Raw genomic sequence first — 24,412 nt, forward strand, 5'->3', positions numbered from 1 at the left:
TCCTGATATTGTTTCTGTATAGATTTTTCCCTCTTAAACTGTCTGTAGGTGAGGGAATTAATGTGTTTCAACAGCATAATAAGTTCTGTGTGGTTGATAGCGGTTTTCGTGTCCCAGCCGCAGCCAGGTTGATGATTGGCATGTTGAATCATCATCGGCTCTGTGTGTTTGTGTGTGAGTGTGTGCGCGGTGAAAGCTAAGCAGAGGAACTGAACTCCCCGCCACCGTCACATTGCATTACCGACTCAGTGGCACGGTATCATCACATCAAATTAGTCTTAATGAACACAAGCGAGTCGACTGAGGAGAGAGATAATCAAACTTTTATTAAATGACTTAATCTTCTGTACATGCATAATGTAATGGAAAGAGAGATGGGTCTGTGGTGTCTGTGTCTATGTGGGGATGATCTTTACCCCAAAACATATGAATGTATGTGGAAGCAGTGAACCTAAAGATCATTTGCCACAGCGCATGAGATCACTGAGCACCTCCTCACTGGGAGAGCAGTAGCTAAATAAAGTAAGAAAGTAAAATGCTGCTACCATCAAAGCCTGTTCCCTTGAGTAAACAAAAGAGATGCATTTCAAATAGTATGCTCCTTCAGTTCATTTGGTTATCATACAAAAAAAAATGCACTGTAACTCGCTCCATGCATTTTAGAAGGCATAAACAGGTAAGTAAAATATGGAGTTACTTTTGTGTCATCAAACAGCAGGTTTACTATCAAAAAACTGAGTTTAGAGTAAAACTTAAGACACAGCACCTAAAATATTTTCAGTGCAAGTATAATTTGCCATTTAAAATGTTAATCCAAAAGTATTGTTTATGAAAGCAAAAGTTTTCCTTGCAGTTGAGCTGAATCTACATGGAAAAATGTAAGATACCGCTTCATTTTTTTTCAAATGGAGTGACAGCTTGGCAACATCCAGTTAGTAAAAAGTAGGGACGTGACTATTAACTGAGTAGATGATTAAGGGCTCACTCACACAGGCCTAGAGACTGGTTGGTGACCCTCTGGCAACCTCTTGCTGCTAGGGAAAAAATAGTGGCCAACTGGTTGGCAAGTGGTTGCTTGAGGTTGCTGGCTGTCGCTGTGTGAAATCAGTTGCTAAAAGGGTGCTGCACCAAAAACCAACTTGTGATTGTGTTGGTTTCAAAGCAGATTGCTGCGATCACTTGTAGTTTGTATGGAAGATGCCAACTTGTCTTCAAACATCTGCTAACTAACCACCAAATGGTAGTAAAACTGAAAAAGTGCGACAAACTACAATGTTCACCTTCAAAGTAAAAGTTGTTCCTTACCGCTGAAACCAACATGTTTCAAATGGTGCAACTTATACTTTGAAGGTAAATGGTCACCATTTCTGTTTGTCTTGCACTCATCACTGTTTCACAACTGCTTTGCGAGTAGCTAGCGAATGTTTGCGTATAAGTTACCATCTTTCAAGTAAACTACTGGAGACTGTGACATTCTGCTAGCATCCAGAAAGACTGCTATTGCTAGCATTAGCCACACTCAACTAACTGATCTGACATGTTGAAGTCAAGCTGTGAAGTGCCACACATTTTAGCAACATTTAAAATACAGTTTGATTATTGAAGAATATCATAAAATGTTTCAAATAGCTCTCAGAATAATTTTAAGAGTGTGCTTACATTTTTTTTTTTATTTTACAAGTAGTTGATTATTCTGATTTTATTTTTCTGCTCTCAGTAAATTAGTTGCCAGGAAGAAAAAAGAGAGCAATAATTTTCTGTGTTCTGAAAACAGAAAATCAATGCAAGTACATTTAGTCACAACTTAAATACTTCAGTCTGTGTTCAGAATCATTTGCTGCTAATTCAGCCCATTACATTATGGATCATTACACAACAGCTAGCTACATGCAGCAGGTCAAACGTAAGACTCTTGCTATAAAACTAGCCACTTTTATATGAAGGTCATCTTGACAGGAAGCAAAACTATTGAATTCATACACATAAAGTTTGGATTTCTAAAAACCTTGGATTCACATTTTAATCACAGATATTTTAATTGCAAGAAAACATTTTTGAGCACAGTGTCTTGAGTTTTAATATCATGCTTTTTAAACTGCCAATCAATTCTGCTTCAACTGCATATTAAAGGTCCAGAAGTGGCTCCATACTAAACATCTATTAAATATTACAAAGACTGAACTTGTAAACAAGAACAAAGTACTTTTTAAGAATCCATCCATATATATAATAGATAAGGATTTCACCCAAAGACATTTCATCAGTGTCAGGTATAACACTCAGGATGTCAACATTGAAATGCATAAAGCATATTAATGGCATTTTTTTTTCAACTCATTGCTTAAATGGATATATTTAAAATGTAAATATCTTTTTTATTTTCAGATTTGTAGATGCCCCAGATGTACCAACAAGTTAGTGGAACGAAGTAAATCTGGCACCAGCGTTCATTAATAAAGCACCAGGCTTTACTCATTTAAAACAAACCAAAAAACTTATGTAAAAGAAAAAAAAAATCTCACATGCATTCCAATGCACTATGCCCACTTTGGCTGCTGATACTGTAGCAGTAATTGCATTGGATTTGGTCCTAAACAGCAGCACTGCACTGGCATCAGATCATTCAAACATCGCAACAATGGAGATCTTTTTCAGTTTACCTGGGTGACTGGAGCAGGTTATGGAAATGTCTAAACTGAGATTTTAGCCTCCAAAGTTTGAAAATACTTTGTGTGCAGTTGTTTTTGTAGCACATACATTCATTGTATTTTTTGCTTTTTTGATTTTTTTTTTCTAAAGACCCTATCAGAAATCAAAAAATGAACAATCTAAATGGCCTATATACAACACATTTACATAGAAAATATATAGGATGACTGAAAATCCCCACCACAATTGGAACAAATCCTCTTCGGGTAGGGGAGATGCATCTTAAGGCTGTGTGCCTCTGATGATAGCTGATTTACAGTCTCACCTCTAACAGACAAAAAACACAGATTCAAACAGATAAAAGGTGATGCTGCTGGACTTGACCCAGAGCAGGTGGCTGGTTCGGAGACGAGAGACGATAGAGTTGTTGGGTTGTTGAGTCGGATCTGGTTCTACCTTGTCAGCTGGCCTACCACTTTCAGCAGAGTCTTGTTCTCTTGTTTGAGCTGCTCATTCTCATCTTCGATGTCATCCATGTCCTGTGAAAAGGGCACAACACACACATATCTCTGTGTTTAGTTCCATCAGGACCCATTAAACCACATGAATATTCAAGACCCTGCCTCTATACCGCTGAGAGTCCTGATCAGGTTGTGGAGTGTTCGTCTGAGAGTTCAAATGAGCATTGCTTGCTGCCAGGTTCTCCCCCCTCCCCAACCTCCCCTTCCATTTGGGGTGCCTTGATAGCAACAAATTAGACATTAACAGCCTCAATTAGTTGCAAATGAGAGAAGCTCCAAGTTGCCACAGCGCTGTCTCATCAAAGTGACACTCCTCATTTTCGGTTTCTTCCATCACTGGTCATGATTGCGTGACTGTTGGGAATGAGCTGAACAACACTTGAAAGAACTTAAAAAGTCAAATCAAAGAGGTCACGAATTTATACACAGCATGTTGTCTCTGCTGTGAAAAAAGGGACGTAAAGACTCGTTTAAGGGGAGACACTAACATTTACATTTTTTAATTTCGTTTTTTGTCTATCCTCAACTTTGTGCCAACGAAACAAAGAAATCGTAATTATAAAAAAAAAAAAAAATGACTCAAGATTTTAAAGTATGATTTCACACAATAGAAAAATACTGCCAAATGTCATCATTTGCGGATACTGGCTGATACCAATGTTCAAAGTACCAGTGCATCCCTTGATTATTGCTGCGTTCCGGATACTTTGGAAGTTGGATGTTGGAACTTGCGATTGACCTGAGCTGAAAAGCTTTCAGTTGATCCCAAACACTGCAGCGAGGGTACTAACAGGGGCTGGAAAGAGAGACCATATTTCTCCCATATTAGTTTCCCTTCATTGGCTCCCTGTTAAATCCAGAACTGAATTTAAAATCCTTCTCCTCACATACAAAGTCTTGAATAATCAGGATCTCATAGTACAATATTATCCCAATAGAGGACTTTGCTGTCAGACCGCAGACTTCCTTGTGATTCCCAGAGTTCACGCCCCTCTCCTGTTGAACCAGTTTTGATTCAGGAGACAGACACCCTCTGTAGACTTAATGCTTTCCTTTTTGATAAAGCTTGTAGTCAGGGCTTGATCAGGTGAACCATCCCTTGGTTACGCTGCTCTATGCTCAGGCTGCTAGGGGATTTCTACTGCACTGGGCACTTCTATTTTCTTCACTGCTGATGCTTTTATACAACACTATTACATGTGATTAAATTTTGTCGTCTTTCTCCTACAGTTTGTGTTTTGTCCAGTCTCCCTAGCCTCTCCTTTTTCTTTTCCCTTTCCGCTCACCCCGTACCGGTGGCAGCAGATGGCGGCCCCTTCCTGAGCGTGATTCTGCTGGAAATTTCTTCCTGTTATAAAAGGGAGCTTTTCCTTCCCACAGTCAGTATGTGTTTGCTCATAGGAGACTGTAGGTTCTTTACCTTGCAATGTAAAGTGCCTTGAATTTGCATAATATAAATAAAAATGAATTTAATTTTATTAGGAAATTTAAGACATCTATAGACTTTTGAAAGACTCAAAGACAAGATAGCTGTTACCTGCCTGACAGGCCTGTTGCATTTCCGGGCAAAACAGGCAGCTGCTTTCAGAGAAAAATCTTTAAAAACCCACTGTACACATCGCAATCACCTAAAAAGCCAGATCAATTCATGTAGAGCTGCTAAGTTAAGTGTGAATATTGAGTGATTTTCTGTGTCTACTAGATATGCAAGTAGACAGCTGTTTGCTAAGAAGATCATATCAGCTTTTTTTTTTTAAAAAGAGAGAACAATTATTGCCGATTTAACCTTTGGAAATACAGAGCCTCTCTTGCTTTATAATTAGATGATCCCATCAGTATTTATGGCACGACTGTGTGAGCTTTCACAGATCTGAACCCTCTGCAAGATATGCTTTGAAGAGAGAGAGCCTATCAATGGCGAGACAGACATCCAGCAGCTGAGTTTCATCTTTTCTTTCTCTCCCAAATAAACTTTTACAGTGACTGAAGGTTCAATCTTACTCTGCAGAGACGCCGACTGGATCAACTCTTATCTCCTGCTTTAACATCAGGCCCTGCAGGATCCTCTCTCAGGGACATTTCTGATGGCTCTCAGTGCATTAACCATCCTTGGATAAATCACTTCTCTTATGACCAACCTCTCCTCCACGTGATGCTATCAGTATGATGCTTCCTGCATATGGTGCTCTTTGTGTTTGCAGTGGGTTGGGTAGTGTGTATGATAATGACAAAAGCATTCAGATAATAACCAAGCAACTGTTTTCTACTTCTGTCTAAAAATGTACATATGACTGAACGCTGACTTTGTTGGCAGAGCCTGATCAATTATTAAGACTTGATTGGGCGCAAAGGTTTTTTTTTTTTTTTTTCTGATTATTTAAGACAAGATAATCTTTGAGAACTATCCCCTCCTGCTGTTCTTGCAGTTGTTGCTCCCCCATCCCCCCACCAGACTTGGTGATCCAGAAAACACAGTAAAAGGTTGCAAGGTTTGGAGAGGTTTCACTAAGGATATAAAGAGCCATCAACCAGCATGTTTCTCACCCCGAGTGCAGTGTGAGGGAAGGAAAAAAAAAAAAAAAGCAACCCATCAAGCCAAATGTGAAACCACATCTGACCCCTGCTATTGGGTTCACTTTAGTGTGAAATGATCAGACTGTGCCAGTTACGAGATCTGTCAAAAGCTCTTCTGACGATAATTGCAGTAGCGGCACTTATCATCACTTGTCTTGCCGTTCCCATGTCTTAACTGATCTTCCTGTGGGAGTTCTTTTTAGTTCTATTTTTCAGTGAGAAAGGAGGTGTTTTTTTTTTTGTAAACACTCAATATTATCGCTTTATCTTCAAATGTGTTTAAGCTTGATTTGAGTCTCTCCTCAGTAAGAGTCCAGCCTATATAAGAGCCCACAGGTACCATATTTGACTGATTATTTTTGCCATGAAAAGACTTTCCCACACATTCAAAGAATAACTCATGTTGGTTTATGAAAGATTATAGCCAGTTATTCTTTTAATTAAACCTATTGTCATTCTTAGTACTTCAAATACTACTGTTTTATCAATCCTACTGGCATCTCTGATGTAACCATGGTGTATTTTGGCGTTGGTGCCATGACACACAAGCTATAACAAGAACAGACACCATAAGCAAATGTTCTGACAAAATCTAAGATGGTTTCCTGTTTTAAGAGAACCACAAAGGTCACATTAGGAGATAGGTGGGGTAATGGAGGCAGAACCTATTACACTGTTGGGACTGGAGTTTATGTCCAGTTTGACACTAAAGTTTTTGGACTTGCGTTTGTTTTATTATGTTGTCTTGGTTAAGCTTCATTTTTCTTTCATTGAGCAAGTCCCCTCTAACCTGCTGTTGGGGTATATTAAGAGAACAAAACCACTTAGAGTGCTGCAGGGTACCTAGTGTGTTAACATGTGACACCAAGATGTCCCAACCAAGTGTCAAGACCTGGAGAGTTGGGAATGAAAGCACCACGATGCAGCTAAAGAAAAGTGCAGTGATTCCACAGAGTGTACATCTCTGTAGATACAGTAACATCATCCATTGAATCTGGCTCTAAAAAAATTAACCTGCAGAATCAGATATTACCTTACTGAGACGAGAAGGGGTTTCTTTATTAATGGAGTGTTTTTTGTTGGAATGTAGACTGGCTATCAAGCAACATGAAAGGCAAACATAAAGCTCTGATTAACTAACATTAACAGTTATCAAATAATCTAACAGTCAATCACTAATAATCAAATATAATGTACACGTAAAGTGGTTACACCCCTAAATTTAAGGTATACTATTAACCCTGTGAGTGAGTTATTTAATAAAAAAAAAATACCCCACCATAGGGGGGAGCTATCCATAGAAGCCAAAACCAGCTATAGAGTTATTCATTCTGACACAGGAGAGCACAAATATGACCATTACCAAAAACACTTTGCCTGTGATCAAGACTGCATCAACTGTTTACATAAATTATGCACACACATCACGTGTGGACTCTCTCATAATAGTTAATTGTGTAACTACAGCAAATGCGTGAATAGGTAGAAATGGAATGGGGGGAAAAAAAAAAACGCACTGTGGATTAATTGTCATTGTGGATTAATGCAATAATAAAGATAAAACTGTAATCAACAAACTCCATCCAGAGGTGTAAGGTGAACTTTTTTTCATTTTTGAACGGGGAACCCAACTGTGAAATAAAGTCACCTTTATAAAGGGTGGCTGATTGTAATACCACAGTGATTGGCTGAAATTGGCTAGGTTGTAATTTAGTGTTCATTTAGTCTGGCCCATGGCTGCATTTCACTGACTATTAAAAGACACAGTAAAAAAAAAAAAAAAAAATTGACTTTGAAAGTTTGAATTTGGTGGGGGATGGGGTGAACTATAAAGGGTCAACTCACAGTGATTCTCCAAAGAGTACAAAACAACATGCTGCAGATAAAAAGCATGAGCACAGTTGTTAGAAGTTATTTTCAGTGAACTTCACCATTTCTTTCTTATTGATCGCCTTCTTTTTTGCTTTATTTAACAAGAACTACTGAAAGAACTGCCAATACCCTCAAATTTAGGCTGACAAAAAACACCCCAAAGGCACATACCATGATTGATAAATCAATAAAACAAATCTACAACCTGCCACATTGACCAGTAACTTAACACTTTAAACTAATTGTAAATTCCAACAACAGTGGGTTTTTTTCCCCACTGTGTTTCAAGTTATGTGAATCCAAAAATAAAAGGTATGCTTATGTCCAACTTCTGATGGACTGTACAAAAATAAATAAATAAATAAAAATCAGTGTAGAAAAAACATACAGCTATTACACACAAGGCCAGTAAAATGCCAGATGATGATTACAGCCCCCACAAGCTGCCCACGCATGCAAACACAAAGGAACACTCAAAATATCAGACATTAGAGCAGAAAATTATGTAGGCTGCACTCACTCTGTTCAGCAAGTCGATTTCCTCCTTCAGCTTCTCAATGAGATCATCTTGGTCCTGGTAGGCTCTCAGCAACCTGGCGTTCTCCTGACGCTCTCTGGCCAGCTCCTGAAAACATGCACGAATTACAAACGTGGTTATATGAAAGGCAAATATGAAAGAAACAGTGCGTGAAATCTGCATTAAGGTGTAACTGGAAAACTGCAGTGTAATTAGTTTAGGTATACAAGATTCATAATTTCATATACTGAAACACTCGCACCCTGGAGTGTTGCTATCTAAAAAGGAAAAGGAAAAAGAGGACAGAATGCAATGATTTGCAAATCCCATAAAACCACATTTTATTCACAGTAAAACATTGAAAACCTATCAAATGATTAAAAGCAAGACCTTTTAGTATTTCATGAAAAATATTAACTCCTTTTGAATTTGATGGAAGCAACACAAAAACAAAAACTGCTTCTTATTTTTTTGACCTGTGTTCACTGACGGTTGTTTTCATAGATGATTCTGAATCCATGTAGTGATTTTCCAATACTGTTTTTAAAGTGTACCACCTGAGGACCCACAGTTTATGGCCAATGGATCTTACATACAAAGATTATTTTGGTTTCTTAGAATTATTTAATGAAATTATGAAACCTTCTGCAATTATATGTGAAATGTTCTTTGCAGCACAGTGGTGTAGTGGTAGCACTGTCACAGCAAGAAGGCACCTGGTTTGTACATGCCAGCAGGTTGGCGCCCTTCTGTGTGGACTTTACAGGTTCTCCCTGTGCCTGGGCAGGTTCTCTCTGGGTATTCAGCCCTGCTCCCACACTCTAAAGATATGTTTGTTAGGTTAATGAGTGATTCTGAACTGTATACAGGGCGTGAATGTGAGCAAGAATGATTGTCTGGCTATGTGTTAGTTCTGCAATCAACTGGCGGCCTGTCCAGGGTGCCTCTCAACCTATGACACAGCTGGAATAGGCTCTAGCACACCTGCAATCCTCAACTGGATAAGCAAAGAATAAAAGAGCACCGCTGAGCAGGTGCCAATGCTCGAGCCAAAGTGCTATTATAGTAAAATCAGCGAACAATGTGTGAAGTTTGATGGGTCTAGCTTGAACAGTACACATCTATGGCGTGAATGCAAACATCCTAGGTGAGCTCATTCTGGAATTACGTTCACAAGATTTTCAGAAAACTTGACCTCTGACCCTAGAACATCCTAGGTCACATTGTTCTCAAGTTATGGCCAACTTTAAAGTTCTTATAGAACAGACTCCAAGGCTATGACAATACATCGACTTTATCTTCGAAACAGCCGAGCTAAAAATGGAGGTATAGAATTTTTTTTTTTAAGTTGCTGAACTATTTCCCCAAAGTCACTCAAAGTTGTGAATTGCTTCCACGCATTATTTATGAAAGTCTTTATAACTTTTATACCCAATCATGTTACCAATTAACCTCGTTAGTAGCCAGATGTTGCACAACTCAACTTTTTGAAAAATTGTGTTGTCCATTTATTCAGTTGGATTTAATCAATTTCATTTGCATTTTGCACAGGCAAAAGTGCCAAAACTAAAAGTGAAATGGCTGTATTTAACAGTTAAAAAAGGACCCTTTGTACTAGTCTATTGAAAGAGACTACTTTATTGAAAACACATTTCTACTTACAAAAACATTTGGTATTAAAAGGCGTCAAGAACAGCCAATTGCATTGACTTTTTGTAAGATGACATTTTTCCAATAATGTATGTAATTTTCTATTTCCCAGTTCCACAGACTCTTCAAAAACCCACAATAATGAATCCACGCAGACTGTCAGTGAACAATGCATTAATAGTTTCTTTTATATTGTACTTTTGTGTTATTTTCAAATTGTACTTAAAAGCCAGTGTGTTCTTGTCCGCCTCCTCTAACAGTCACAGTGAAATAATGGATATTGTGCCTTCCTGAGAGAGACAAAGATTGTACGCATGCCATAAACACAAAAAGTTAATGTGCACACATTTTCAAACTGCTGCTATTTTATCATGGAAAGGAAGATTAAACCAGGATGTCTGGTTTCACATTATTGCCCTTTCAGATAATCACAAAATTGTTTAAATACAAAAAAAAAAAAAAAATCTATCATGATGGCAAAATACAATAAAGCTGGGAAAAGGCGCATAACAAAGAAACTAAAGTGGCTTTAACGGTTACAACAGATAACTGCAGCATTGTATTATTACAGAATCTCCTCTCAAAGACACCTAAACAAACATCTCTTGTACTTCTTACATAAAAATGCAACAATACAGGCTGCATCTCCATTAGTGGCTTTATTTTAAATGGTTCAGGATGTGTCATCTGACCTGGCTTCATGACTCCTGGTTAAGTCAAGATTTATAAAACTTTAGACAAGTCCACACTCTAACCTGTAACACATTTTAGGACTAGTTTTAATGCCATTTGGAACCAATACAGCGTACAGGTCTCAGCCAAGCTGCAAAATGTTGGTTGAATATGAAATTTTCACAGAATTTGCTCTTCACCTGGTTGTTTCTATGTTGCAGATAGTGCATCTACTCTAAACATTCTGGGCACCAAAAAAAAAAAAAAAAAAAAAAAAAGCATGTTTTTTGGTTCTGCTGTCCTGAGCTGTGCAATGTTAATGTAAGAAGCATTCTGTAAATTATTTAAAGTGAACCTATAATACGTTTCTTTCTAGATTAGCATGTATACAAACAGTCCTGAGATGCTCTAAAAGACATTAATGAGTTGATGGATGGATGTCCTCAACTGTCTAAGATCTGACCGTAACCTTAACACTAGGCAACTTGGACCTTAGATCTTAGGCAGCTCAGGCTGTGAGCAGATAAGCTCCACCCACTGACCAGTACCAGCGTGAAATGTAAGGCATGTCTGGGCCCCACACTGTGGGGTAGTCCACTGTGGGCTGACTGGGCTGCCCACACTAAGCAGAGAGGGACCTGCAGTGGGAATGATTGCCTGCATCGTACCCACAGTATACCCCACACTATAGGTGTGGGCTGCACTACTGAGCCCCCACATGTGTCCCATAATACATTAGTGAATAAGAGAGCTACATTCAGCTGCTCTCTTACTCACTAGGCTTTGCCACAGCAGGTTGTGCAGCATATCTGATTTGGTAGATTTTTACACCAGTTGCTTTTCTCATGGGGTGCCAACAGAAAACCCTCATGAGGGTCCAAAAGGCAAAATTCCTATGGGTCCCACATAAGTTAGTCTACATGGGGTACACATGGATTTTCTGTAGGTAAACCGACTGTGGGCTTGCACATAGAAAACCCACATAGTGGTCCCCAATTGGCAAACCTGCTGTGGGCCCTGTGGTGGGTAAGTGTGGGTTTGCCCTCCCACACAGCCCCACAGTTCACCCATAGCTACCCAATGAAGGCCTGCATAGGGATGTTTGCTAGGTAGAGCTGAAAGTCTGAGATTTAGTTGACAACTGTCTTTTATGAGCATACCTGCATCCTGTATGAAAAGTGAAATAAACAAGCACAAGAATATGTGTGAAATAGGATTTCTGGATGAAAAAGTGAAATGCTTCATGCTGAAGTCACAGCTAGTACTGTATGACTTTTCATAAGGCCACCAAGTGACATTTGTTTCCGAGTTGAGTTTCTACAGTGGGAGCAGTAAGGGTTTGAGTGGCTGATAGGAGCTGTGTAGGAAGAAAAGACATATCTGCACTGAAAAAGGTCATCTATTCAACAACATTGAGGAGAATTTCTGTAAGTGCAGAGCCACAGTTTCCAGCCAGAAATTCACAATTTGGGCAGTTGCACAAAGGACTCAAAGTGGAATTTCATCTTAAAGTGCGACTGATAGAGGCTTTCTGTTGGCTGAAAGAGTTCAGCCTTGACTCATCGTGCAGTGAGACACTAATAGAATTTGGTTTTGATAGGAGATGTCAAAAACTGATGTTACTTCAGCAGTTTTAGGTCTCCATGGTGTTCTGCAGGGATGAACCTTTAGTAACACCCAGAGAAATATAGAAACTCAGCTTTGCTCTCACTCATTAATCTTTGATAAATCTCTGTTCTTTTTTTAATATAACAGATCATGATGGTCTAACAGTGGGCAGAATCAAAGATGAGTTATCACATCAAGGAGATGTGATTACATTTTGTATCACATCATGGCAATAGGTACTACTGGAGGCACTAAGCTCAACTCCCCAGTATTGTTTCTGAGAATTTTAGAAAACTGAGAGACTACACAGGAAATACAGTTAATGTCAATGGTGACAAAATTTTACTATTTTTCAAGACAAAAACCTAAATCAAATGTTGCTTTTCTTCAATACAAAGATTTACAGGCGATCTGAAAAGGGCTTTGAGATCCTTGTGCATCTCTCCAATGCAGCTGATATTTTTAGATTTTTATATCCTCTTGCACTGCTTGCACGCGACCTTTCATTTTCAGCATGGACATCTAACTTGTGTATCAACTTTTGTGTCACTTTGACAGCTGCATTTTTCAAATACAAGTTAGACATCACACTTTTTGTTTTCTTTGAAAACCCTGCACTGTTAACACCTGAAGATGCCACACAGGCCTAGAGACTGGTTGGCAACCACCTGCAAGCAGTTGCTGTGAAACTGATTGCTTAAGACGCAGTCACGTAAGTCTAAAGACTGGTCAGTGACCTCCTGACAACTACTGGTTGCTATGGAAAAATGCATGTACTCTGATTGGTTGGCGAGTGGTTACAGGTGGTTGCTTGCTGTCATAGGTGAAATTGGGAGTGATTGGTCTCTAAGCATTATCAGATCATGGTCAGGATTGTGACCACAAGCATAATCATTGTTTTGTTTTTCTCCACAGGGTTGGAAAAAAACCCTCCAGTAATCCACAGCTAAACAAAAGCCAGATTGTCAGTAAATATTAAGCTCGTTTGAACTTAGAGAACTGCCAAGAAAAACAGGTGCTGACCTTATCACCACAGGGAGGCTGTAAAATCTACCAGCACATTCTGACTCATCTGGATGAGAGCAGATGCTTACGTTTACTTACCTTTGTGTCTTTAAGAAATGAAAACACATTAAGTTTTAAGGAATATGTTAGCCTTAATTAAGTGAGTTATGAGTGAGTTATATTCTGAAAGATGGAAAATTTCTCTAAATCATAATGTACTTTGGCTTGTGTTCATGTGGATGAGGTTCAACTAGTGATATGATTGACAAAGATTCAGTCTAAGTACCTTCTCCAGCTCATCTATCCTTTTCTCCAGACTTCCAGGGGCTGAAGCTCCTCCATCTCGGCCGTGATGGTTGTGTCTCTGTCGGCTGTTCCCGCCCATCTCCTCCTCTGACCCCTGCTGTGCAGAGCTGTTACAAACACAAAGACACTACTGCTAAGCCTGTACGACTTGAATGCATGGAAATGTTTCATCTTTTTACTTCTAATTATTCATAAGAAAAGGAAAGTTGGGAAAAGAGTAATATTTGTGCTTGATTTTTTTATAGTGTCCGGTAGTGTATTCACACTGAGGCCGTTTGAAGGTATGAATCATACCCACATTGTAAAACTTCAATAGGGATGACACATCCATCATCAAAAGAGCAGGTGGGGAATATCTTCCGCATGTTTGCTCTTTCAATTAGGCATGCATTATTAAAGCCCCTCTCCCTTTTTATTCCTTTAATGGAGAAGGCCATCAAGGATTTGCAACTTTGGTATAAAAGGATTCTGATTAAGAAATAATTTACATATTACAACTTCAAATAGGCTCAGGAATGGCAGTGGCAACTAGTGCGTCACTGCTGTTAAGCTGGTTGGGGGGAGTTTGAAGGTTTTTGTATGCAGCTCAACCAGAACATTAAACTTATCTCATTTTCATTTCTTCTGTGCTCAGAGACAGAGTCTGGGGTGGCCGGGGATAGAATATTCATGTGCTGTCGATTTCCTTACTGACCTTAATCCAATAATTATTGACGTGGAAACTGGGAATGAATTGCTGGCTCTATACTCCATAACTACAACTACTCCCACTCCCCAGTAGCAAGAGACTATGACAGGTTTATATAATCTCCCTGGAAATCAAATTACTTAGTTTGTAGGCTTCAGTGTGTTGTCTGAAGAGGCTGGTTGGCAGATTTCTACAGCTGAAACAGACAGGAAAGCTGCTGGCAAGACAGAAGACAAATATAACTCCTTTGTACCATCTGCACTCTTTTTAAGACCTGCCAGACATGATGTTCTTATGATTAGGCAACTTTACAAAGTACTTCTAACTCTGAAATTGTAGAAGCACCAATGGAAACTCTGAGTATAAACTGTTAGCATTTGTTTATTTTTCTTCAATGCTCTGAGTCATGAAAGTCCTGTGTTTAAAAAAAATAATAACAGTAACCAGCCAGGAATGGCTTTCTTGTTTTTGTTTTTCCTTTTTTGGCTTGTTTAGTAAATTTGATATCTGAAAAATAATAGGGCTGTAGTCTCAGGGTTGACTGGTTGGTCGGTCTAAAACAGAAGACTGACTTTTCTGTGTGAGGATGTCCTTCCAAGTTTTGCTGCCTCCACTGCTAGGTGGCTGCAAAGTTCAGACTGGGCTGAAGAGAGGGCCAGGGAGCAGCAGACCAGTAGCCATGGTTCAAGCAACAAAGATACAGATAGAGGACTGTAAATGATCCCGAGACAAAGTCTATCTTTTATGATCCTTCCCCAGGTTCACCTACGGAATCCTTGAGTTTTACTTCCTCTAGTCTAAATCATTCGTGTTGACCAAAGCATGTGCTGGAGCTGAACTAAACAGCGATTAAGTTTGGTCTGGAAGCCAAAATCATTAATTAGAAATGCCTAAAATCTATACGGACTTACTATATAGTGAGGGTGGTGACAAACTACAGACACAGGTCTCAATGTAAATGGCTTCAAATCCTGCCTCCATATCTGCGTTCCACTTAAAATCAGCCAGTTCTTTCCTCTATTGGAGGTGGCTGTGCCATTTCTTGTACACATGCAGAGGCAGTATTTTCGTGTACCTTGACATTTACAAAACATGCATTTTATTTTTCTTCATTCTCACAGAGCCAGCATTGCAGCGGCTTTTGATCAAGAGGGAGTTCTTGAAACGCTCTCCTTGACGTTTGTCTGCATCAGGATGAAGGAGACTTCATTTATCTCTCATTGTGGCTCTTCAAGGCAACATTATCAGCATGCGCACACACACATACATTGTACAATACATGCCTTTGCTCCCCTGAAGAGTCAAACACAAACATCAAACATACATGGGTTCTCTAGGATGCACAGCGGGTTTTGAAACCAAGCGTAAACATCCATAGCCTCGTCACTAAATATGACACAGTGGCCCTTTAGCACCCCACAGGGTGAGATCTGGGGGGGAGAGAGAGGCTAAGCTAATCGCACACTCTTGGGAGCCTCAGCAGGTGGGAAGGAGAAAGCACAGACAAGAGCACCAATAACAGCAGCAGTCACAGGTATAACAGCATCTCCCCACAAACACAAGTGTCAGTGTGGAATGAGTCAAAACTACACTGGAAGCAAGAGCGTACTGGATTCAGTCATCCGTTTAATGCTCTCATTACTTTAAATAGCAAGACAGTATAAAGCCAGCTTCCACGCAGAGCTGCTTTGAGCTGCTAGTTTAAAGATGCAGTCACTCCTCAGTTATCTCAGTGGCTGCTGGGATTTCAAGCAGGCAGCGGTAGCTTGGTTGTGCTTTGGTTTTGAAATCTTCAATCTTTCAGGCCCCCCTGAAGATGAGCTGCTTATGTAGTTTCATTTTTTTTTTCTTTTGAAAAGACAGGGCTTTAGACAGGGAAAATTTGTCAACACCACAGTACTGCTGCTCGTTCATAACACCGAGCACTTAGAGCAGACGTGCCCTCCTAGACAGGATGTTTGTCAGTTTATAAAACACAAGTCAAGAGCATGGTCCCGACTGACCTGAATCATTTTGTCTTCTGTGCAGGTGTGGATATTTTTCCAGTGAAAACTCTTAGTGACTGACAGTGTTTTGGTAATTTTAGCAAAGACAGCTTTAACCTGGTGGCAGTTTTTCACTTTTTTTTTTTTTTTTTTTTTTTTGGGGGGGGGGGGCCCTTATCACCTATCAACCCTGGGGTTGATAGGTGATAAGGGCTCCAATTCAAATTCTGAACAAGCACCTGCAAGCTCCACAACATTGAGGAGGAAAATGATGCTGGTGCTCCAAAAAGGCAGTGGCTAAAATATATATATTTATATATTTTGTTTTTTTTGTTTGTTTTTTTTAAGTTTAGATACTTCCAATATTAACTTGCAATGAGATAAGCTAAAGTTAATGGGTTCAGAGGTAGATCGACAGTAAGCTACAACCCAGTGATGTGCATTTTTTGTGTGAAAAGTATTTTTTTCCCCTCAATGGGCAAAGCAATAATATGAAAAATCATGACAAAAACATTAGAAATTATAAACAATCAGGGTATCAGTATCAGGGTTTTTAATGGCATGTGCAGAAGCTGCCACAAGATGTTTCTAAAGTGCATTCACTTACTGGTAGCTTTTCAGTGTGTTTATTTGTGATCTGAATTGTGCTTTTTCAGTTATGTTATAGTGGAGGCAGGGGAGTAATAAGCAGATTGAAGCTGGATTATTGCTGAAATAACGTCCTCTGCTTTGCTGAATATACTCTAAGAAGCTGTAAAATGTTATATCATATACAATAATCTGTGCGTGCTCATTTTCTAACTCAGGAAATATAAAAATGCCAGAAAACAGGATTGTATTGTGGATCAGCAGTCACATAAGAGTTTTTAAAAAGAGACAAACTGAACTGACAAATGGTCTAAAAGGCGAATAAATTAGAGAGACGTGTATGTTTAAAATTGCTCTTTCGGCCAGCTTCTGCTGCCCAGCCCACCTGGTGGGTTATCTGCAGCAGAACCGCTGAGCATCCAAGTGAGGCCAGCCCAGCTGATGAAAGCAGCAGCCATAATTACATAGCCAGATTGAATGTCAGCTGGTGAACCTGACTGTCGGGGTTGGTCACAACTTCTCACTTTGGTTGCAAATAATGCTAAATAAATGCACAGTAGACTCACGCTGGGGGACTTCAATTCTCAGTAATACAAACACTTGTTTTCTGCTTCAGCCCAAACCAAAGGTTTTTTGAGCTGTTTGCAAAGGAGGGGAAAAAAAAAAAAGTTGAAAGCTATTTATCAAATGCCAAAGGAAACTTGACCAAACAGAGCCTCTCATTTTAGAACCAAAACCTTTCAAAGCAAATCATTTACTCTGAGCGCTCTCTGCCAACCACAGCAGGGAAGTGATGGTGTGAACAAAGTGTCCAGTGTCCAAATGGCGTCCTGTCAACCAGAGTTCAAACCCATCATCTTTTTTTGAACCATAATAACAAGACATAAAAAACAAAAAGACGACACTTGAGGAAAAAGGCCCTTGAACAATTTCGTAATTAATGACAAACTGCCGTTTCTCATCCTGGCCTCTAGAGCTGCTCTTGACACATTACAAGTGATGTTATGGCAGATAAACTCCACTTTCAGTCGGGGTTAGAAAAATGAGCCTCACCTCTTGTGGCGGCCACTTCCAGATCTCGGAGTCTCCTGAAACAAACAAACAAAGAAAAGAAAGAAATAATGTTAGTTGAAAAACAATAACTCAAGGGTTCCTTTAAGAAATGTTGACTTTTTTTAGAGTTATAATGATTTCAGAAAAACAGCAGGACATCTGTTTGATTTTGGTATCATTATCACGCTGTATTCATCTGCCTTTCGGTTGTGTTGGTTTACCAAAGGAGAAAAAAAGTCATCTACAGGATGAGGGAAATTTATCAGGGGCAGCATTTATAGAAAGCCTTTAGGTTTTCTGTGAACCTTTATGAATTGCAACTGCAGAACTGAGATATAGATGGGCTTTGTTGCATTTAATAGTTCAGGAGGAGCCCCATAGCCCCGAGAGGTGGAAGGCAATCTCATTTTTGGAACATGTGGGTGTATATTTATCTTATTTTTTCCCCCCATTATTGTGTGATCTAAAGGTTGTTTAGATCTTTGCAGCAGTGATGCTCCCAATAAAATCGCTTTCGGTAAAAAAAAGCGTTTCCCTGGAAAAATGACGTGTGTGTCACAGATGCTGTGAGATGAATTCACATCTCTTTCCTAAGGTCTTGTGCAGTGAAGGGTCCCATATTTGACTGAGAAGCATTGGCTTTGCTAAAATCTATCAGTCAGAGACTCTATGCCTCACTGGCAAATCATCCATTACCTGTGGAGCCCTCATCTCTTCCCTGGCTTGATTTACAAAGATAGAAAAGAGACAGAGGGCAAACTGTAGCAACACTTGTTCTTACACTAAATAACAGCACATCTTATGAGGCCTGGCAGACACCTGGAATTAAGAGCAATTTAAAATATAAGGTTGCCGTTTTGTATAATCCAACAGCAGCCACAGCTGCTCTTAAAAGCCCGTGTCTAGCTGTTTGATCTGTTTCCAAAAACTGTCTTATCGATAGTTTATTTTAAGGCAGACAGATGGTGCTGCGCTACAAATGTACTGTACCTCGGGTTGGGCCTAAACCTTTTAACCGTAATACACAAGCCTCAGAAAATACTGCAGTTGAAAGAAGTTTAGTTTAACTTCAGCTTTCAGATCAGTGTTTCACATTGAGGACTATATATGCAAGATGAGAGTCATTTTCAAAACTGTCTGTTTGGTTTGTCAATGTCAGAAAACACAAACTGTCCGTCACTGTTTACTGAGCTCAGATCTGAGAAGCTGCGATCACCATTACTCTTTAAATAACTTTAAATAAAACTGTTGATTTTTCTGTCAGTCAAGAAAAGCTGTCTAAATGTAAATGTGTGTTATTGCTCTGGGTTCCAAAGTCTGGCATGAGTTGAAGAACAGAATGCTCAGATATACAACTGACCTAGAAATCCACTCTGATGTTGTCCAACATGAATTTGATTTTAGTAAAGAACATTTGCTTTCAGCTTAGCCAATCCTCCACGAGCCTAGGTTTCAAACATCAGGTCCACTGGCTTACAAACAATAATAATCACTCCAGTCAGTGAAAATGTGAGTCAAAACAACAACATGAAGGAAGATCATAGCAGTCGGAATACTTGCGATGTTCTGCCAGCTAAGGTTGGGTACCGAACTTGGTACTTTTGAGGGTATGCCGAATTACGCCAATTCTACCAATTCACAGTAAATCAAATTGATGGCAGATTTCAGTACCAGTACCATTCCTCCAACCACGTCTGGACGAGAGGAAGAAAGAGAGCCAGACCTTGTGACGTCACTCCTGTGCTGAAAAACACAGGGAAATGCCGGCGGTGGCGAGCCGTTTCAGGCAGTTTCAGGTGTGGTTACACTTTTCAAATCTAGATGCATACGATGTTCTGTGCAATATTTGTACTGTAAAAGTCAAATGGACACACTTCTAATCTGAGAGAACACCTCTTCAAACAAAAAATACATAAAGTGATCAGATACTGTAGATCTACGGTAAATAAAACACCTTACACGAGATGTGTCCAAAAGCATAGTATGTAACCACAACCAGTAATAATCTAACTTTGCGTACTACAATATTAAACACTGACAGTGACTGCTATCCACAAAGAAGCAACAACACAGTAGAAAAAAAGAATAAATCTCTTCTGACTTTTTGGTTGGTGAACAACAACTTTATCACACACATTTAGATGATCTCCAATCTAAATGTCACCATTAATTATCTGAAAGAATATGAATATTTAATAAGTAATCACAGCAGCGCTAGAGACGATTAAATTACAATAACATTTCATTACATTAAGATGGCTCCCGGACCTTTAATACTGTGCAAGTTTGTGATTTTTACCCTGAGAAAGAGGAATAAAGTGTTGCTTGGAAAATTATACTTTAATGATATACGGTGGCTTGCACATAGGGATGCAATGACCCAGCTTTTGAATCTGATATCAGCTGAATCCTGACTAAAAAAGCTAGACTGTATCCATGACAACAGGCCCATCTATACAGTTCAATTGAAATGTTTCAAACAGCAGGGGGTCAGCCGTTTCCAGATATCTCACACCTGTGATGCCAACAGCTTTCCTTTGTACTTTTGCACTTGTTTTTGACTTCACTGCAAACTGCAGTCAAGAGACGACCGAAAAGCTTTGCCGACACTGCCCTCCCATTCACTTGCTTTTACTGTCATTAAGTTCAACGTACGTGCAACACTTATCAGGAAGCCATTATTTCACTTGCAGTCATCCATTTCTTGTCTGCTCCACTCTGCACCTTCACACCGTGAGTGTGAAGGTGCGCTCACAGTGAGACAGAGAGCAGGAAAAGAGGAAAATAGAACAACTATAAATGACCAAAAACTCAGTAAAGACTCTCACACTAAGTTGAAATTAGTGCAAATGTATTTTATTTATTTTATTCCTATTGTCCCTTACTTTTTACTCATAAATGCCAATTCGGTAAATTCAGATTCTTGGATGTGGAGAGATGTTGGTCAGATGTTTTCTAGTCATGGACACAAATGGGTCCACTATATATGATGAAATGTGTTTATAGAGCCGATTATGAGTGATGACTTGCATCAAGAGTGAATGATTGCATGGCTTGTGGTCTGCTTTGGGATGGCATCTCTCTCCATTTGTTGTTTGAAATATAAATAAAAACTGTTAATCATTAAAAAAAAAAAAAAAAAAAATTCTATTCACCACATTAAAACGGCACCTTTTAGCTGCGTTTCAGTGTGAACCACCTGCCTGGGATTCGAATATGGAAGTGAAGGTCAATGTAATTGATGCACAACTACTTCACTGCGCACAACACGAGTCTGTGTAACTTTATTTATCATTCCCGAGCAGCGCTGACAGCTCCCACAAACCACACTGCAGCGCTCCGTTACCAGGAATACACAGAGACAAATATCTGCAGTAAAAATAAGCTCGAGTTCAGCGCTTCATCACTAAACTCGAGCCCTTTACTCCATGATGGGAATTTCTGTGCATTTGTAACCTGCTTCTTCTCTTCAACACTCCACATCATTTTGAATTTGTGATGAAACACATTTGAATGTCTTGCTTCGGACATTTATGAGCTGCTTTTGTCAGAGATTTATGTCTTGGCAGCTCATTAAAAAAAAAAAAAAAAACTCTCAAAGATCGTTATCTCTGCCCATGAAAAGTTTATTTTTGGCATTCCATCCAGTCGCCAAAAACTGGAGCGAATAGTCTGGTTATCTGCACAAAGCTGATAAAAATCACATTTTTTACTCAGGGCATTCAATAAATCAGAGAGAGAGAGAGAGAGAGAGATGCTCAAACAAGATGCATGATTGGCATTTTAAGAGATCCTGGGTAAACAGCAGCAAGTACTCAGTGTGTTTAAAAAGAAATATTTGCAGGTTTTGGCTGCAATTATGAGTTAAAATTTTACCCTACTGTTATACTCAAGATGTTCTGCAGTCCTCTCACACTTTTTATTAAGATGCTAACCACACCTGGCTGTCTGGGTCTTTGATGCCGGCTGAAGAAATAGATGTCAAAATGCCAACCTGGAACATAAATCGAAGGCTGGAGATGAAAATAAGACTAACCTATAACCAGCACTGTAAACAGCTGCAGAAGGTCATGTTAACTTCTTGCCCTCCCTTTCAGATTCCTCTCATACCCCCCCTGAAGTGCCTGCACTAAACATAAAATTTAAGGATCTTTAAAATTTAACTCCTCTATAGTTGTTGCTGGAAGCATGCCTGTCAATGATAAATACTGGCAGCTGGCTCATATAGCCGTAATCTTGAATAAACAAAGGTGTGAATGTTATCAAATATTATTTCAGCCTCTAAGGTGAATTTGCTGTTAGCACACCTCCTGCTGGAAACGCCATGTGACGGGTTGCAAACACGTCCCTGCTGTTCAGACGTGACGCTCTGCATCAGCGACACTTTTTTTTGGTGTCGAAAGGCGATAATGAAAAATGCAAATGTGACTTGTTAAAGAGTGCTGGATGGAGACTGTTAGGAGTATGCCTTCTCCAGGTGAAAGAGCGAGAACGAGAACTGAACTGGTCTGCGGTGGACCTGGCTCCTCGATAAAAGCAGATGATCCAGAGGAACGTTCCATATGGTTCTGGGCTGCTAGATCACTACAACAGGTTTCCTTGTAGGACCTGCATACCAGAGGGAAGTAAGGCATGATAACAAGGACCACATGTCTGCAGAGAGCCTCTCTGATTATCAGACATATCAGATACATGTGTTCTGGGCACATGGAGAACTGTGTGCGTTCTCACACACACACACACACACACACACACACACACACACACACACACACACACACACACACACACACACACACACACACACACACAGTGAACACATATTAAACTAATTTAAATGCATCATGGGCCCCTTAATAAAAGAGGCATTACTGAATCTGAAACATCTGATAAAATATTCCATTATGTCTCAAGCAGCTAAGAGTTACAGCTTGTTTTGGTTGGAAAATGCTCTGAGACCTGGGAAGACCGTTAGCAGCCACACAGCTCTGAAGAGAAGATGAACAGAGCTTCCTTTTTTTTTTCTTTTTCATAACCTTTTGTCTACGTATCTTGAAACAAGCTAAGCGGCCTGGCCTGATGCTGTATATCATCACGAAGCTGACATAGCATTTGATAAACGGCGCCCAAGGAGAACGGCACATTTTTTACATGATCTGTCTCTGCAGATGTCTAACTGACAGCCCTGCTGTAAATCTGCGGATCGAATTGTATCTCTCCCGTTGTTTTTCCACCAAGTCTGACTTCTTCTGAACAAGCTGGCACCAGAGCCCCAGGAGAATAGAAATATCAATTTTATATGAGTGACAGTGAGACATCTAATGGTTAGTTCCTGCATAGCCACATCTGCTCTGTGTTTACAACTAATATAGAGACGGTAAGATTAGATTCAGGCTGGCATGATTGAGCAGATTCGCTTCCAAATTATAAACTGGGGGTCTCCCTTTACAAAACTGGATGCGGGGAAAAGCTGCATAAAGCTGTTTCTACTGAATTCCCTGCTATTTGTTTACATCTAGACCACTTTATGTAAATAGTTGAATCTTTAAAAAATTTTTTTATTGAGGCCACATCTCGGCAGGTACTGTCACAGTCTTCCTGTTAGTGTGGTGTTTGTGTACATATTTCATACACAAGCCTTTGCCTCGCGTAAACAGCCTCAGACAGTTCCATCCCAAAACAAAATAAGCCTGCTGATGCATAACAGCCAATCCATCTGCAATGCATCTCCTTGCTACATCTACACGAGCTGTCACACAGCAGCAGAGCCATTTGATATTCTTATTTATTTTATATTTCGTTCAAAAGCCGATTATCACGTCAGTCAGATGATTTTTGCACAGGATGTTTGAGTCATCGGTACACAGCTGGATGCTTTCATAGCCTCGCTGCACTCAAGGTTATGTTGAAAAATCAATACATGCCCATTAGACGTGAGTTTGAAATTACATACAGTGGAATGTAAACTACTGTTCTAGTGAAAAACAGAACTCAAATTACCAATGTGCCATTATTTATTAAGGTTCTGTTTTTACTAATTCATTCACATCCTCATTTTACAGAACACCTGCTGAACTTATCCTGACAAAGACCAGACTGCCTCTGCACGGGTTCACTTCTATTAAATAAACACAGATTCACTTGCCAAGATTAAAAGATTCATTCTGTAGACATCAACAGTGTCAGGTTCACACTCTCAAGAACCAGACACCTTCTACACAGAGCAGATTCTGGCTTCCAGAAGAGGCTTGATGAATGTGGCCATTCGCGTTGTTGGCCTGAGCTCCACATTGCTACGCAAACACATGGTGCGATGTGATGATCCTGCTTTGTGTCCGTTCACGTTCAGGACTAAAGCTAATCATTATCAGTTCTCTTTTATTTTTGTTTGGTCTATAAAACAGTGCTCTTCATAAGTGAACAGAGGCCAAGATAATGTCTATGAATGGCTTTTTTTCTCCTCACTACTCACCCAAAGAGATTTAATTTATTGTAAATGAAAAAGTGAAAAGCTGCTCTACTGAAGTCCAATGATTCCAGCCATACTAATTAAAAACCTCATAAGTTTAATTTTGCCAGTATTCCCGTATGTCATCTCCTTGGTCAGCACTGTTCTACTACCAAGGTGGCTCCTTGAAAGTCACATTTTGACCTATTGCCCTTCAGTGATGCAAGCTGGATTTCCTCCAGTGCTTCAAACCAGTGACTCTTTAACTTGAACTCT

At 39.6% G+C, this 24,412-nt stretch overlaps 1 protein-coding gene across 2 annotated transcripts in view; it reads right to left on the reverse strand.

The window, feature by feature from the left end:
* Positions 1–305: 305 nt before the first annotated feature.
* The window catches only part of pawr (PRKC, apoptosis, WT1, regulator), a 69,325-nt gene continuing 45,218 nt past the window's right edge, over positions 306–24,412 (reverse strand). For both annotated transcript variants that reach the window (XM_030720457.1, XM_030720458.1), the window contains exons 4-7: positions 17,689–17,723; positions 13,355–13,481; positions 8,137–8,241; positions 306–3,188 (exon numbers count right to left, since the gene is read on the reverse strand). In XM_030720457.1, the coding sequence (XP_030576317.1) occupies positions 3,102–3,188; positions 8,137–8,241; positions 13,355–13,481; positions 17,689–17,723 (354 nt within the window). In that variant the 3' untranslated portion in view covers positions 306–3,101. The remainder of the gene's footprint in view (positions 3,189–8,136; positions 8,242–13,354; positions 13,482–17,688; positions 17,724–24,412) is intronic.

The sequence above is a fragment of the Archocentrus centrarchus genome, chromosome 23, assembly GCF_007364275.1.
Source record: "Archocentrus centrarchus isolate MPI-CPG fArcCen1 chromosome 23, fArcCen1, whole genome shotgun sequence".
Taxonomy (NCBI): Eukaryota; Metazoa; Chordata; class Actinopteri; order Cichliformes; family Cichlidae; genus Archocentrus; species Archocentrus centrarchus.